The sequence below is a fragment of the Danio rerio genome, chromosome 13 (assembly GCF_049306965.1).
Source record: "Danio rerio strain Tuebingen ecotype United States chromosome 13, GRCz12tu, whole genome shotgun sequence".
Classification (NCBI taxonomy): Eukaryota; Metazoa; Chordata; class Actinopteri; order Cypriniformes; family Danionidae; genus Danio; species Danio rerio.
Genome location: NC_133188.1, coordinates 32,851,008 through 32,867,127, shown reverse-complemented (window position 1 = coordinate 32,867,127; position 16,120 = coordinate 32,851,008). Strand labels below are relative to the sequence as shown.

Below are 16,120 nucleotides of genomic sequence, written 5' to 3'. Positions count from 1 at the left end.
TTTAGGAAAGTCACATTTGTTCATGATCCATGTCAGCATTTACTCACTATTCTTCTGCTTAGTACCTCAATTATCAGGGGTTGCCAGAGCGGAAGAGCTGGAAGACCCGGGGAAGCGGAGCACCCAGAGGAAACCCAGGTAAACACAAACCCATGCACTCTACACAAAAATGCCACCTGGCCCAACTGAGACTCGAACCAGTGACCTTGCTGTGAGGTAAAAGTGCTGACCACTGTAAAAATCTCTGTGGGTTTCTATTGGTATTTTTTTCTAATTAATAGTTAATTGATTTTTTATTATGATTTAAATGGTATTTTCTAGTAGAAAGCAACAGAAGTTTTTTTTTTTCAGCAGGAAAGTGTGATAAGTGTGATATATGAGCAATGTAGTAACAGTGCTATAAGGTTATATATCAGCACTGGTGGGAGGCGTGCGTTGGCTCGAGGACATAGGCCTAGTGCATTAGTGCCCCCCACCAGTGCAAAGATACAACCATATCTGACTGCTAAGAGGGTGATATTGTGTTCATACAACAGTTCAATGGTACAATCGTCTAAAAATGTTTTTTTTACGAAAAACTACTTTCTTCCACCAGTCATTCACATTTGCAGCTGACATCAGAACAGCAGAAACCATCGTTAATTCACCAACGTCACACAACACTAGTATTTGAATGATTCTCTAGCATAATGTCTAAAGTGATGACAAAACAGGTATTTTTTGCTGACATTTTATTATAAGGCTGAACGGCATGAAATGCCATCAGTCTACAGAGATTTCCCAGTATTTCTCTGTTGCAATTGTGATTTCACAATAATTAACCCCGAAAAGAGCAAAGCAAAAACCACAATACAAAAAAACAAAAAGAGATCGACTTAGAATTTCACTTACATGATTTCTAATGAACTGTTCAGCTGCAGTTTAAAATTTACGCTGAGAAAATGCTGTTTTTCTCCTCTAAGGACTTGTATATGCAGTCTCTGTTACCATCTTGAGGCGAACGTCAACCGTCACTTTCTTTGGTCTTTTCAGACAGGGGAATGGCAGCCGATGCACTAAATTCGATGCTCCAAAATTATAAATATTTAAAAATAGGCACTATCCTTATAAATAAACTGCATAGTTACAATCTAAACAACTACATTCTAGACTAAAAGAGCCTCAAAAGTTGATTATGTTGTCCAACAACAGCAATATTTGTCAAACTGTAGTGTTCTCTGCTTGTTGCTTTAAGTGGGTGGAGTAATAAACAAGGGTAAAGGGTTAAGAGGCTGGCATCGCACAGCTATCAGCTAGTCCAATTCAAGAACCAGACAGAACTGTTCTATAAATATTTATATTATTTAGAATTAACAGTTCAATGTCAGTAACACGTTTTCATTTAACTGATCCATTTACAGACAGACAAAGCTTGCACATTTTTCATATTTTTCTTATATAAGAAGGAACAAAATGTTAATTTCAGGAGAAAAACAACAACTCGCACAAAACAATACAGTAGACAGAGTTAGAGTTAAAATCAAGGTCATTTTTCATTCCTTTGAAGGGCATTGGATTTTTTTATCAACCAAAGAGGCAGACTGGGCCTGTGTTCAGTCAATAAATCTGACAGATAAGGAGGGGTCAAACCATTTAACAAACCAGTCTTGTGTAAGTCGTTTTCATTGAGTTTTTGCTGACTGATGCGAAACGATAAGTATATAGTGCTCTGTTGGGTTCACATGACATGGACCAGGCATCAACAATCCTAATCTTCTTTTAGACTGTACCTCTATGACCATATAATGTGCATTAAAGTAAACCTGTTACATAAAGCATGCAATTTAACAATCATACAAATGCACCTCAACCTAGAATAACCCATGTAGTATAGAACAGAAATATAGCATTCCCAGCCACCATGAGAGTTTTATACACAATATCATGAACATTGTAGCTGCTTCTATAAAGTGCACTGAGATTATAAAAGATCTGTTCCTTTGATTCTAATTGTACCATAGCCTTAAAAAAGCCATAAAGGTCCAACTGTTTTTCCAGACTGATCCCACAGAATATTATTTGTAGTCACACACAAATTGAAGAATGGACAAAAATTGGCTAAAATAAAGAAGCTTTTATGGAGTGGATAGAATCAGTGGATGTTCACCTTAAAATTAAAATATGTTGCCAAAGAACTTTGTCTTGCCAAATTAATTTTGATTTGACAGTATATCTTTGTTAACTCTCAAATTGCCAGCAGCTATTGATTTGCATTTTATGAATCCCCAGCACAATTTCAGCTAAAATCTTTTTTTTTTCTTCTTCTTTTTTTTTACGACCTACTAAAGAAGATAAATGCTATACATCTTGGAATGCCTGATGGGAACAGCAAATGTAGAAATTTAGATTAACTATATTATTATATGTTGTTGTGAAAACATGAATAATTGGGTCACTTTAACCAAAACAGTTTGCATTTATTGTCTTTAAGTGTTTAAAAGCTGCTTGTCCCATTTAGTTTGAATTCATCCCTTCATTTAAAGTCTTGATGATTCCATAAATGCATCTAAATTTTTAAAAATATAGAACTGTTTCACTTCTTTGCTTTGAATAAATGGCTCCCTTTGTTTTTTGCACATTTATCTGGGAAAACCTTGTCCAGACGCTATTGTGTCATCCATAATAAGCACATTAACTTTACTCTCATCTTCTGCAGAACACTCAAGCTGGATGATTGTCACAAAGCAAATAATAGAGGCTTTCCTGAGCTCTTTCATGGGTAATAGTCAGTCTATACATGTAGATCTCTTTCAGTGCCAGTAAAGCTCATTGATCTTTAATCATTCTTTGTCTTTGTATCTTCTCTGCATATCTTCACCTGGCTTTCTACTCTTTGTCAGACTGTTTATATTTGTATTCATCACTGGCAGCCTCAAGACTGCTGAAAGTGTCCAGCCTCTAATAGTTCAAATAAAGGTCAGATTTATTCCCTTGGATGGTCAGTGGATTGTAATCTTATGTCAGTTGGCAGCTAGCTCTCTGCAGCTTTCACATGGTTGCCCACTGAAGCTAAGCAGGGCTGCAGGTCAGTGTGGGTCCTAACGCCCCAGTATATTGATGGGGACTCTATACTGCTCAGTGAGCACCCTCTTTCAGACGTTTAACTGAGGTCCTGACTCTCTGTGGTCATTAAAAATCACAGGATGTCTTTCGAAAAGGGGTAGGGGTTTAACCCCAGCATCATGGTGGCTACAGGCTTCTGTCCATCATGGCTTCCTAACCATCCCCATATCATAATTGGCTTCATCGCTCTGTCTCTTCTCCACCAATCAGCTGGTGTGTGGTAAGCGGTCTGGCACAATATGGCTGCTGTCACATCATCAGGTGGATGCTGCACACTCGTGGTGGATGACGAGATTCCCCCCTAAAATATGTAAAGTGCTTTGAGTATCCAGAAATGTGCCATTTAAATTGAGAAATTATTATTAATTCTTAGTCATTTTTATTTTAATTGATGTGTCTGTTTTTATGATATATACGGTACCCTATTGGATTCACATGATATGGAACAAGCCTCAGAAATCCTAATCTTCTTTTAGACTGTACCTCTATGACCATATAATGTGCATTAAAATAAATCTCTTACATAAAACATCCAAATGAATTTTACAATTATACAAATGCACCACAACCTAGAATAACTTATTTAGGATAGTAGAGAAATATCATCTTCATCCCCATAATAAAGAGTTTCATACACAGTAACTGTGCCATGAATATCTTTGATATTTAATGGAAACTAGTCGTCTCTATGAAAGTGCACTGAGATTATAAAAGTTTCAGAGTTTTTCCAGAGGCATCCATATGAGAAATATTTTCCTTCCTCAATTTCTCAGTATTTAAATATATATATATATATATATATATATATATATATATATATATATATATATATATATATATATATATATATATATATATATATATATATAGTCTGTATTCTTTTTTTTACATTTTTTTTTTTACTAATTTCTTAAAGTGCCCGTTCAGTCCACCTACTGCTCTGAGAGTTAGTAAACAGCAATTTGGTGATATTTTAGAGAAATATCACTTTAAAGATAATCATGCTTCCATTGATGCATCTTTATTTTTAAAGTCTTTTACTGTTTTTATCTAGAAGCTTCCTTTGATTATCGCCAGCTTATTTGCAAAATCCTGTACAAGCTGATCCGTGAGTTTATGACTCTCATGAAGATTGTGGCATCCATAAAAGAGCATTAACTTTAACTCAAATCTTCTGTTGAACTCTCAAGCTGGATGAACGTCACAATGCAATTAAATGGAGGCTTGTCTGAACCCTTTTATGGGTAATATTAAGTCCACAGGTGTCTTTTGGTGTCAGTAAAGCTCAGCTGTTGGTCTTCGGTCATTCTTTGTCTTGTGTATCTTCTCCGCAGACCTTCGTCTGGCTTTCTTGTCTTTGTTGGATTCTTTATAGAGACCTTCATCACTGGCAGCCTGGAGACTGTCGAATGTACCTTGCCTGTCGCCAGTCGGGTTTGAAAGCTCTGCATGTCTTCTATTTCTCCATAACTCAGCGCAGCGCTCGAAACAGTTGAACTTGGCATCGGTGGTACAGGCGTACATTCCTGCAGGCACAGCGAGCACCATGGCAAGTACAATGACCACAATATGAATGAGCTTCTCTCTTTGTTCCATCTCGTTGAAATCACTGCCTGTCACAAATACAATGCACTGACCGATTCGAGGAGCCTGGTTCTTTAGAGTAACGCATATTTCATATTTTGTGGCCGGGAGCAAGTCTGTGACCGAGTATGTGTTTATACCTGGCCCAATGTAAATCTGCTCCTTCTTTACTGCATCATATCGGCCGAAATGGATGGTGAACCAGGTTTCTGCTGGATTTTCTGTCACAGCACGCCACTCAATTGTGATGCCATAAACCGTCTGTTTGGCAATACGGATGTCGATATAAACATTCTCCTCGCCGATAGCAGCAGAAGGGCCTGAGGGATGAGATGATGAGCCTTCTGGAGACTTTACATCTACTGAGATGATGACAGAGGAATTGCCGAGGAAATTGTTGGCAATGCAGGTGTAGAGGCCTCGGTCAGCTGAATGAAGTGAAGGAATTACCAGCTGAGAACTGATGGTGTCTTCATCCACATGGCTCAGTATATCTGAAAACGTGAAAATATTGTTCAAAAGGCCATAATAATTAACACTGTAATGTGTAGCATGTGTGTATTTTATAAACTTTATATAAAATAACAGTATCTACCCAGCAAGTGCTTAATAGACGTCTAATGGACATCTAAACATAGACAGTTTGGCTAAATCAAGGCAAACATGGGCTGTCTGTTAAAATCTAATAGACATTTAAGAAAAGCCCAAAAATAAACGTTGTCAAATAGACATACTAGACAGGATTTATATCTGATTCATTTCTTTTCATTTGACGACATAGTCTAGTTTTTGCCTATTGTTAGACGTCTATTAGTTTTTCACTTACAGCCCAAATTTAACGTTGTTTTAGCCAATACGACTGTGTTTAGACCTCTATTAGACATCTATTAGACATCTTTTAAAGCAAAAAATGCTTGCTGGTTACTTAAGACTCTAAGTAGGTGAGGTCAGTTTAGTTGTTTATATCATTTGCAAAAGTGAGCTAATGTGTGAACACTAATCGAGTGTTGAATAAGCACATATTTATCTTAAACACAATTAAACGTATGTAAACATATTTTGCGTTCATCTCTTACCGCGAAATCCTCTTAGCATCTTGAGGGCATATATCCACCGAATGACCGCTTCAGGTCTGGCCGACGCAGAGCACGTCAGCGTGACGTTTCCTCCTAACGGCGCGGTGATGTTGATAACCGGAGCACTGACCACTGGCTTCACACACGTCTTTAGGTCCACCTCATGAAAAAACTTCCCTGCCTTCAATTCAGGGCTAGAACACGTCAAATAAGAGTTCATAAGAATAAACGGCGGGGTTAACGATTTAATAAACTCGATGAAGCCTCCCAGCCGACAGTCACACAGCCACGGGTTGTCATGAAGCGCCAGAACAACATTGGATGCTGACGGCTTTTCGTGCTTGTTTTCCGAATGATAAAGAGGCCAGTTGAGAAAGACGTCTTTAGATATGACTGATAGTTGATTTGAGGACAGGTCTAAATAGGTCAGTCCTGGTAAAAACTTGAGCGCGTGTTCGGGAAGGGCGTCGATGCGGTTGTGTTTCAGGTCCAAGATCTTGAGGTTTGGCGTCTCCTCGAACGCGGTCCACGGTACTGAACGCAGCTTGTTTCCTTGCAGCCGGAGCTCCGTCAGGTTAGCCAGACCTTCCAGACTTTTGATGTTTATTATGGCAATGTCATTGAAATTTAACCAGAGATGTTTTAGGGCCTTGACATGGGAAAACACAGCCTTCGGTAGTTCACTTAGTTGTGATTTCTCAATCCGTATTTTTGTCAAATCTTCCGGTAGACCGTCAGGAATCCCGGTTAGAGCTGTTTCCATACATGTGAGTGACCTATAAAAAGATTAAGTGCTTTTTAGTGGATGTTGATGTACAAATTCTTTAGAAAAAAGTCTGTATTGAGATTATTATCTATTAATAAATACAACATTGGAACGTTTTAAAGCTATTAAGCAAACTGAATGTTCCATCATGATCATTTAGCAGCCTGTACATTTTACGTAAAGAATTGTTTTTTATTTTTTTATTTTATTGTTTTTTATGGAATAAATGTCGGAATAAACTCTAAATTAAATAAAGTAACATGTTTTTAAAATAAATAATAATAAAATAATAAAATATATTTAAAACAAATTATTGTCATCAACCACCTATCCTGGCAATGATGTTCTTGTTTTTTCTATTTCCAATATGATCAGATAACAACATTTTCTATTTCTATATAAATTAAATATTGGGATAACCTTTGTTTATTTTGTTTGCTTGTGTCTATATTTGTGTATTGCATTGTATGTTAGGCTCTAAATTTAAAAAAAAATATAAATTCAACAAAAATAATTATTTAAAATAAAATATTGTATGTATTTTCCATGATAGGTAGGCATAATTAATAAAAATTGATGAAGCTACTCTCAGCTACACTTAAAAAGTTAAAATTAACAACATCAAGTTGTCCTAACAGACATTTTTTTAGTTTCAACATGACCAAAAAGCAGCATTTAAAAAAAATGCTTTGCATCTCTGTAATGACAGTATAATGAATGATGATTTTTTTTAAAGCAAATTGACAGTTAAAAAAAGTTCCTCATTGGCATCAGTGGTTCTATGAATTCTTTTCCATTGCTTAAATGGTTCTTTATAGAGGAAAATGAAAATGTTTAAACAAATAAAAAATAATAATTTCAAAATTGATCGCTGAAAGGTTTTTGTGTGGAACCAAGAAAGATTAGTAATAGTCTCATTGCTTGGAAAACTTACTTTTGGAAGCTTTGTTTAAGGGTTTAATTATAAAATCATTCAAGAATCAATATTAATATATTTTTAACTGTTTTAATAATTTTCTTTATAACATCATGGGCAGAGTATTCTAAAGGCACACACACATATTTACAGACTTCGGCTTTCACATTGTGCCCTGTTCCAAAACAACAACCACCATCTTTGCTCAATGACACTACTCATCTACAGTATGCTATCACTAAAACAAACTGAAACTAACCTCCCATGACGGTCAGTCCCACAGGAGCATCCTGGAAAACACTCTGAGCTGATATGACTAATCAAAATACAGAAAACAATCAAGTGAAATAAAACACAGACATCCATGGTCTCCTATAAATGGTATATCCGCTCTGTGTCCGTGCAAGACATGACTGCAGGTAGAGTTCAGTAAAGCCTATTAGCTGTAATCCTTGACGTACCTCGTGAGACACTGTTTGCAACTTAATTGTTGGACTGACCTATTAATTTTGACCTAGACTGTAAAAGTAAAATACTTGTGCAAATATTGTACAATTTAAAATTAAATTATTACAAAAATCAGAGTTAGGGGCAACTTCAAAAGTGAAAATATTTTTGTTTTATACGCTGTAAAAAAATATCTGTTAATTAACAGTTTTTGTGTTTTTCCATTTATTTACAGTTGTGAATTGCATTATATGGCGACGCTGTGGTGCAGTGGGTGTCACCGTCGCCTCACATCAAGAAGGTCGCTGGTTTGAGCCTCGGCAGTTGGCATTTCTGTGTGGAGTTTGCATGTTCTCTCCATGTTCGCGTAGGTTTCTTCAAGTTGCTCCGGTTTCCCCCACAGTCCAAAGACATGAGCTATAGGTGAATTGGGTGAGCTAAAATTGTCTGAAGTGTATGTGTGTGAATAAGAGTGTATGGGTGTTTCCCAGTAATGCAGGGTTGCAGCTAGAAGGGCATCTGCTACGTAAAACATATGCTGGATAAGTTAGCAGTTCGTTCCGCTGTGGCAGATGAATGAATGAGTGAACAAATTGCCTTATGGGACCTTGCTCTCTGCTCTAGACTTTTAATGTTTCAAATTAAATTCTACGGTTTAACAAAGTGGCTTTTGTTGACATTTTAGAAATAACTAAATTAAATTGAAATAATATAGTGTATCAGCAATAATATACAGTCAGATCTCTTGTTTCTACCTTCTAATGTACAGCTTTTTTGTTTATGTATCTTCTGTTTATGTATCTCATGATGTAATAGTTATTTAATTGTACTTTTTTATTTATTTTTATATTATTTATCTCTACTCTTTATTTGGATTAACATTATTCTTGTTTTTTACAGCAATATTATATATATATATATATATATATATATATATATATATATATATATATATATATATATATATATATATATATAGAAAATGAAAATTTTTCTCAACCTCCTTTTTTATGTTGAGAAATTTCGCTTTAAAGAACAGGAAAGGACTTATTTTTGCCATGAAAGTGATATTACTCAACATACACACAGGAGCCTGATAAAATGCTAATTTTAGAGTAAAATTTCAGATGGCATTTAGAGGTTTTTGCATCTGAACTTTTTATATAGTACTTAGTATACCCAGTACACCCCTTACAAATCTATCTTTTAAATTAATATTTTTAAAGGAAGCTATACAATATTATATTTGTGCATATACATTAGATTAGTCCGTACTGTAGCCAAATCTGAAGCTTATCTAACAGAATAACTTATGATAACGGTCCAAAAACTAGTACAGCCAAATTTAGATGTTAGAAAAATATTAAATACTAATTTTTAAAAACTGGGAAATCAGGAAAAGCAAAAACATTGAAAAATTTAGTTGCAATTTTGTAGTTTGGAATTTATTTTTTAATATTTTGCTTGAATTTATTTGTATTTTCTTTCAATTTCAAAATATGTTTGGTGTATTTATTAAATCTGTTTTGTTTAAACAAACCAAAATACATTGCCTATATTCACTGAGAAATGGATAAAAAAATTTCAAAATGGGGTGTACTCAATTATGCTAAGCACTGTGTTTTATTTTGTATATTTTGTATATTTGTGTGCGTGCATGCGTGTGTGCGTGTGTGTGTGTGTGTGTGTGTATATAAAATATATGAAACAGAAATCTGCATTTTATTCATAGTAGTGTTACACTAGACTCATCATACTTTGTTAAAAGAGTAACTACACTTTCAAAAATAAAGATTCTTGTTTGCATCTTTGGTCCCAAGAAGAAGGTTTAAGACCACATGCTGGCTTTATTGGATGAACAGATTTATTTTAGGTCTTTATTCTGATCAGTAAACAATGTTTGCTGTAGTCAAATTATTCAAGCGGTCTTGCTTGACACAAGAACTAATGAAGTTTATTTTTTGCATGTCACATCAGAATGTTTGAGCATCCAGGGACCAATGAGGTTTGTTTTTTTTTGGTTGAGCTTTTCTATGTTTGTTGATCAGTGTTTACACGTGAATAAAAGCCTAAATAAAATCTGTTCATCCTATAAAGGGATCACATCTCTTCAGAAGTCTTGGATTAGATCGCTTGTTTGTTTGTTTTTTAGCATTTTTTTTTTTTTTTAGAAAAGCATTTTAAGACATTGGTTCATGGTGAATAGACTTTCAATCGAGGTGCAGAAATTTCTTAAATTTCTTCATTTGTGTTCTATATAGGGAGACCAGTTTTTCCTTGGACAGTCTCATATTTCAACTGTATTTTAGCTTAGAGTCAACAGGAAAAAATTGAAGAGTTCAGATGCAAAAACCTCTAAGTGCTGTCTGAAACTTTCCTCTAAAATCTGTTTTTCTCAGCCTCCTAAGTTAATGTTTAGTTATTTCACTTTAAATGCAATGAAAAAAACCTATTCTTTGCACTAAGGGTAAAATTATTGAAACTACACTGAAAAAAAAATACAACTTTTAGATGAAAATTTTATATGGCACAGGTTTTTGCATCTAAACTCTTCAATTTTTTTGTTCCGTGTTTCTTCCTTAAAATGTATGAACTGCTAAATGATAGCAGGTATGTGTCATGTAAACAAAAAAGTCTAATCAGGGGCTAATCATTTTGCTCAATAATTTGATGGGTCAAATTACCATACATTTCCGATTTGCACTGATTCTGAGCACTGAGATCAAGTTAGATGTGAAAATGAATTTCTGATGTTGCAATAACCCCTAAAAAAAGCCATTCAGTAACCAAAATGCTTTAGTTATTATCAGAAAAGAAAAGAAAACCAGAGAGCATTGAGCTGAATACAGACACTCTTTTCCTTGTTAGTGATCACTCATTTATTGAACAGTGTTTGAATAAATTAGTCAAGTTTTTTTAAGACAGTCAGAGTTTCTGAATATATAAGCATTGAGTCACTGGAGTATCAATATTTAATAATTTTGTGAGATCAGATTGTCCTATTTCTAAGGATAATTTAAATTCTTGCAGATTAGGAATATCACAAGAGTGGGAGTCATGCCATGTTTGCAATCTTAAAAGTAAAAAAGATGTCAGGATTTTTGTCCACACTGAAAATTAAAGAAGAGAGAGTTGACCCAAAAAGGAAAATTACCACACTATTTGATCACACTCAAGTTGTTCTAAACATTTATGAATTTCTCTCTTCTGTTGAACAAAAAACAAGTTATTCTGAGGAAGGTTGCGAAAAAGCAGCCAATCACATCCAAAGTATGGAAGTCGATAAGTATATTTTCCTTTGTGTTCAACAGCATAAAGAAACTCAATTCGGTTTGGAACAAGTAGAGAGTGTTCTCTTTAAGAAAAGTTTCCTAAAAGGTTCTTTGGGGAACCAAAACATTGTTTTACAGCAGGGATGTCCAAACTCTGTCCTGGAGGGCTGGTGTTCTGGAGAGTTTAGCTCCAACCCTAATCAAACACACTTGAATCAGCTAATCAAGCTCCTAGATATACTAGAAATTTCCTGCCAGGCATGTTGAAGCAAGTTGGAGCTAAACTCAGCTGAACAGTGGCCCTCCAGAGTTTGGACACCCCTGTTCTACAGTATTGTGAAAACAAAATTAAACCTTTATTTTTAAGAGTGTATGTAGAAATTACTCAATTCTGTACATATTATTATTATTATTATCATCACATATTAATAAATGTTTCGATATACACAAATATACAAGAATAAGAACATTTTTCATATGAACATTTCCCTTTGAGTCAGTTCCTCCTAGCACATCTAAAAGGGTCTATATATGTAGTTCCTGGGATCGCTCAGCCACAACCCCACCACCAGCCAAATGGCTTAGTTTAGAAACCAAGTCCAAATACACAGTAACAAAGACCGACGTGGTGCGCTTTGTTACGTATGCAATGTATCCAGAAGCTTCTTCACGGATGGCCAGCCATGTACTGCTGGTACAGATTATGTGCACTCAGATACTGCGGCTGGGCCTGGATACTCGGCAGGCTGCGTGGTGGAATCGTGGCTGAGGGATACTGTCAGCAGAAGTATTCATTTGGCTGTCCCTCAATCTTGGCAGTGGACTCCGAGTCTAAGCTGGAGCGGGCTGACAGGAGTCTGTTGGACTCTTCAGCATTCAGTCTGGTAAGATATTCCCCCTCCAAGCCTTTGGCCTTGGTGCTAGGAGATAGAGTCTCAAAAGTCACATACGAGTCCTGAATGTCTTTAGAGTTCTTGCCCAGAAACTTCTTAATTTTCCTCTTAAGCGCCCCACAGCACACGATCACAGTCAGAGGCACAGCTATCACGCAGGCGACCGTGATTACTACTACATTAATGAGCTTTTGGGTTCCATTAGCGCTCGCTGCCGCATCTGTTGAGAAGATTACACACTGCTCCTTTTTGGGGATCAGCCCCTTGACGCACACACAGGCGATGTATTTGGTTTTTGGAACCAGTCCCTCAATGACGATCCGGTTGTTGCCGGGACTAACGTTAATTCTGCGCATATCTCTCTCCCCAAACACAGCGTAGAGGACGCTGAAGGCGGTGGTGTTTTTGGCGGTCGGAGCCCTCCAGTTCAGACACACAGTGTAGTCTGTATCACCAATCACTTTCACAGAGCGCACTACCCTGTCAGGGTCTTGTTGGAGCGAGGATGTGTTTGCGGCCAAGTTGCTCAGATTGGTTTCCAAGAAGCCATCTGGACTGGCTGTTTGGGTATTCATTCGACTGTTAGCAGCATTGTCGCTCTCCATTCCAGGATACGGGCCTGTGTAGCTCACTGTGCCACTGAGTGGTAGTCCATTTTTAGGTGTTGGGGAAACATAAGTGGCGATGTGTTTTTCTTGATATGCTGCTTTGACCATAGTGTTTGGCTTTTTGGACTTTAGTTTGGGTTTTGGATCCAGGGTTGGATTTTCCATTTTGGGTGCATCGTTTATGATTAAAGAAATCACAGCTTCTGCACTGCCTGCATAATTTGTGGCTTTGCAGATGTATTTTCCAGTGTCGCGATAGGATACGGCTGGTACACTTAAAATAGACCAAACAATTCCCTCCTTCGAATTCTCCAGTAGAACTGCAAAAAAAAAAAAAAGAAAAGAAAAGCAGAACACTTGAGTATGATTGCTGAAAATGCTGGATCTAATTAGTATCGTGTAATCACAGTCCATTGTTGTGCTTGCCAACTCACCTGTCCCGTTCAGTGGCTTCCCATCTGCCCTTCTCCAGGCCAGCTCGGGGATGGGAACCCCAACGGTTCCACATCGCAGCAAGACATTGTTTCCCACTGCACTTCTAACACGGGCCACAGCAGTGTGAACCCGAGGTCCTTGGCAGCGCCGGAGCTCAGCATCACTGAACAGAACTCCAGACAGACTCTCTGGATCAGCACACCTAAGCCTCGTGTCAATGAAAGCCACTGACAGACTGGGAGACTTCTGGAACTGGACAAGATCGTATAAACGACAGTCGCACAGCCAGGGGTTGTCATGAAGACCTGGAACAAAACAAATGATTAGTGACAAGAGGCAACTCAACAAAAGGTTAGTTCACCCAAAAAATACAGTTCTGTCAGCAATGACACACCCTCCGATGTTTCAAACATACACGCTTCTTTTATCTGTCGGGAACATGAGAAGATATTTTAAAGAATGTACACTTTAAAACATTTTTTGCTGCTTGTTGAAACTACTTATTTATAAAAAGCTGAATCAACACAATTCTTGAGGGTTTTTATGGGATAACGTAATTGTTTTAAATTCAATCAACTTAAATTTGTAAAAAATATTAAGTTAACTTAATCAATTTGTGGTGAGACAACATGAAGGAATTGTGTAGAACCCTGCAGTTTTTTTTACAGTGTTGATGATCTTGTTACCAACATTCTTTCAAAATATTCAGAATATTCAACAGAATTAAGAAACTCATAGAGGTTTTGAAGAAGTTGTGGGTGTGTAAATAGTGATAGAGTTTTATTTCATTTTATTTTATTGAGGGTGAAATATTACTTTAAGAATAACATAATAATATAAAATATTGTAAAAGCAAGCAAGTCTTGGAAATAATGTAGGCAATTAATCGCATCTGCTTGAGGTTTTTGTATAAAAGTAGAAATACTTTCTCAAACTGTAAACTTCTGTAAACTGTTTAACAACTTCTACTAAAAATAATAGTTTATTTTTAAGGTATCTTGATCCAAAGAAAATATCTTTGTTAAAACCACCAAGCACTTTGTGTTTTTTTAACTGGAATATGTAAAATTATAAATAAATAAATAAATAAAAAGGATCTGCTGAACAATTTCACTTACTATGCAAACTATGCAAATTATTTTTGATATATATTTAAAATGTTCTATACATTTGTTTGTTGGATGTATTTTTTTTTATAAAAAATATAATTCAAAAATAAAAAATGTTATATATAAAACCCCCAATGCGTTTAAAAAAGGAGACAAAAAAACATACCAAGAATCAATTTTGAACTTTCTGCTCCCAGGGTGGGTTTAATTGTCAACCAAGTGTTGAGAACTTCGGCTGGTACCGTCAGCAGATTATTGCTGGATAAATCCAGATAGGTTATGTTTTTCATGTAAAGAGCAGCTTCAGAAGGCAGCGAGGAGAGCTGATTGTTGTGGATATCAAGGAGCCTCAGACTCGGCATGTCCATCAGGGATTCCCACGGAAACGAAGAGAGCGAATTTCCATCCAGCCTTAGTTCCTCTAAACTGTATAGGCCGCGGAAACTGTCCGAGTTCAGAGAGGATAAAACGTTAAACGACATCCAGAGAAATTCTAAGTTTGAGAGGTAACTAAAAGCCTCGCTCGGGATCCTCTTGATGGCAGTCTTTTCGATGCGAAGTTTGGATGTGTCGCCTGGGAATGAGGCGGGCACCAGGGAAATCTCTGGATCATTGCAAATCACGCTCCTGCAAAACGCAATACAAACAAGAGGAAAGATTTATAAATCAGGGATTTAAAAGCACGCGCACTCGAAAACCAGTTACAAACGCTTTCAGCAATACTTAAACCACACTCAATATAAAATATATATAAGAGAATGATATCAATATATTGGCTATAAAATATAGGCTACATTTATTGAAATTTCTTCTAAATTATTACAATATTAAATAAAGGCATGTAATGTGTTAAATAGACTTTAGCTTATCCCAAACGAAATAAAACACAATGCCCTAACGAAAATAAATTATGGTTTTATTAGCAAAGTGATTAAAAAGTGATAACAAATAACAAGTTAATATTATATAATAACAAATATTGGCGTATTGATTACTATTTTCTTTTGGTTTTACAACAAAAGCCATCTGTACATGGTTAGTGTAAAACCACTTTTTGGTTAACATAGCTAACATAAAATGTGTATGTCTATATATATATATATATATATATATATATATATATATATATATATATATATATATATATATATATATATATATATATATGTTAATAACTATGTTAATAACTAATAACTGTTAATAACTAAATTTAAGGAAAATAAAGAAATATATTATACATATTTATATACAAAAAATGACTTTGTCGAAAAGAAAATTAAAGAATGAAATTGTATATAATTTAGTTATGCCACGTATACAATACATCCAGTATCTGAATCTATAAACGCATCAGTTCACTGCAATACAAGTGTGAAAATGCCTTGGACTTCCCACTAAATAAAGAAAAAAAGATCAATTTGAACACACACGAACCTGGCTCTTGATCCATCACTCAAGTTATGATAAAAGCAGCTGCACTGTGTAGGACAGGTGCTCCGAACAAGTGGAAATCCTCCAGATGCCAGTAGGAGACCCAAAAAGACAGTGAGAGACATTTCGCCACAAGTGTCAATACAACACCGCGGAACGTAGTTTTAATGAAGAACCATCCACTTGCAGTTATGGAAAAATAACCAGCATGTCATCGTCCCTCTGCTCCGATATCCCATAGTGATCTGACAGATACAAGTCCTGCAGATAAAAAGGACAGACGAGGATTAGCGCAAGCACGCGCGTTATTTTCATTCATTTGCGTGCGCAATCTTGCAATCTGATAGGCTACACAGAGATACAGCTGTTAATTAAAGGGAGGAAATGTTTGCGAATTGGTCATGATGTGTAATGCCCACCCCTCATCAAGCTCTATTTTAAGCCGCCCAACTGTCAGACAGTTAAATTATGGCTGTGTTTT

At 36.0% G+C, this 16,120-nt stretch overlaps 2 protein-coding genes across 4 annotated transcripts; both read right to left on the bottom strand.

The window, feature by feature from the left end:
* Positions 1–3,992: 3,992 nt before the first annotated feature.
* Positions 3,993–7,855, bottom strand: lrit2 (leucine-rich repeat, immunoglobulin-like and transmembrane domains 2). The gene is given in 3 exon segments (NM_001020536.1): positions 3,993–5,180; positions 5,763–6,538; positions 7,704–7,855. Coding segments are annotated over 3 exon segments (1,686 nt in total). The 5' UTR covers positions 7,811–7,855; the 3' UTR covers positions 3,993–4,377.
* Positions 7,856–10,746: 2,891 nt separating this feature from the next.
* On the bottom strand, positions 10,747–16,064 carry lrit1a (leucine-rich repeat, immunoglobulin-like and transmembrane domains 1a). Of its 3 annotated transcripts, XR_012388551.1 has the most exons (6): positions 15,643–16,064; positions 14,375–14,835; positions 13,099–13,404; positions 11,940–12,984; positions 11,459–11,712; positions 10,747–11,359 (listed from the first exon to the last, which is right to left on the bottom strand). XR_012388551.1 is itself a non-coding variant. In XM_073919581.1 (5 exons), the coding sequence occupies exons 1-4, from the start codon at positions 15,762–15,764 to the stop codon at positions 11,942–11,944; spliced, it is 1,932 nt and encodes a 643-aa protein (XP_073775682.1). In that variant the 5' UTR covers positions 15,765–16,064; the 3' UTR covers positions 10,747–11,712; positions 11,940–11,941. The 3 variants fall into 3 exon arrangements, 2 of the variants coding, with proteins under 2 accessions (XP_073775682.1, NP_001018174.2); XM_073919581.1 differs by having other exon boundaries at positions 10,747–11,712; NM_001018164.2 differs by having other exon boundaries at positions 10,747–12,984.
* Between the last annotated feature and the right edge of the window lie 56 nt (positions 16,065–16,120).

Coding starts and splice junctions, on each gene's coding strand:
- lrit1a (NM_001018164.2), bottom strand. CDS start 15,764: ATGTCTCTCACTGTCTTTTTGGGTCTCCTACTGGCATCTGGAGGATTT. Junction 13,405..14,374: donor AAGTTCAAAATTGATTCTTG/GTATGTTTTTTT, acceptor GTTTTGTTCCAG/GTCTTCATGACAACCCCTGG. Junction 12,985..13,098: donor GAAGCCACTGAACGGGACAG/GTGAGTTGGCAA, acceptor TTTTTTTTGCAG/TTCTACTGGAGAATTCGAAG.